The 726-nt window shown below is 59.2% G+C and overlaps 1 protein-coding gene across 1 annotated transcript in view; it reads left to right on the top strand.

The window, feature by feature from the left end:
• Positions 1-101: 101 nt before the first annotated feature.
• The window catches only part of EMH_0097060 (uncharacterized protein), a gene marked incomplete at both ends in the record, with an annotated part of 943 nt that continues 318 nt past the window's right edge, over positions 102-726 (top strand). Inside the window, 2 exons of the mRNA XM_013502483.1 lie at positions 102-526; positions 705-726. Coding sequence (XP_013357937.1) covers positions 102-526; positions 705-726 — 447 coding nt within the window. The remainder of the gene's footprint in view (positions 527-704) is intronic.

Raw genomic sequence — 726 nt, 5'->3', positions numbered from 1 at the left:
TCTGTGCTGGCCTAAAAGCAGCGCTGTTGTGTGATATTGCGGCTCTTCAGGAGCAGCAGGCAAAACAACCTCAAACGCAGCTCCTGCATCCAGAGGAAGATATGCACTGGATTCTTAATAAGACGGAAAATGTCTTTAAAGACGTCTTCTACGAACCTGCAATTCGTGCTGCAGCTTCAGCCTGCGACTTTGCGCAACCGGCGCGCGAGCTGATGCAGACGCTGCAGGGGATCCGCGCCCTGCAGAAGAGGAACAGCAACAGTCCAAAGGAGTCGCTGCTCCCTCTTCTGCTTACTGAAAAGGGTAGAGCCGCTTTGGAAGCGTTCATTGCTGCAGTTGACAAGCAGGTGCTCGGCAGCTTGTGCGCCAGCTGGGAACGCAGTGGCGTGCTGCAGACGCAGGCAGACCCCGAGCAGCGGCAGTACGAGGGCGCCCCACCACGTGTGCGGCAGCTGTCCGCGCGCAACACGGGGAAAGACGCGGGCACTCCGATGGCCCTTTCTTCCTACGCAGATGCGGCAGGGCGGTAAACTTCGAACACTTGTGCAGCGGCTGCCGCAGTCGTTGCCCCAGCAGCGACTGCTGCAGCTGTGACAGCCAAAATGCAACTCTGCACTGCCACAGCCCGCAGGGCTGTCTTTTGGTTAGACGCTGCTAGCGCCTCTGGCTTGCTGCTGTTGTGCTTTGTGGTGCGGCAGCTGCAGGGGAGACGTACACCCCAAGGCG

Source organism: Eimeria mitis, genomic scaffold, assembly GCF_000499745.2.
Source record: "Eimeria mitis Houghton genomic scaffold, Emh_scaff9371, whole genome shotgun sequence".
Taxonomy (NCBI): Eukaryota; Apicomplexa; class Conoidasida; order Eucoccidiorida; family Eimeriidae; genus Eimeria; species Eimeria mitis.
Note: the sequence above shows the minus strand (reverse complement) of the source record. Positions and strands in the feature narration are given on the sequence as shown.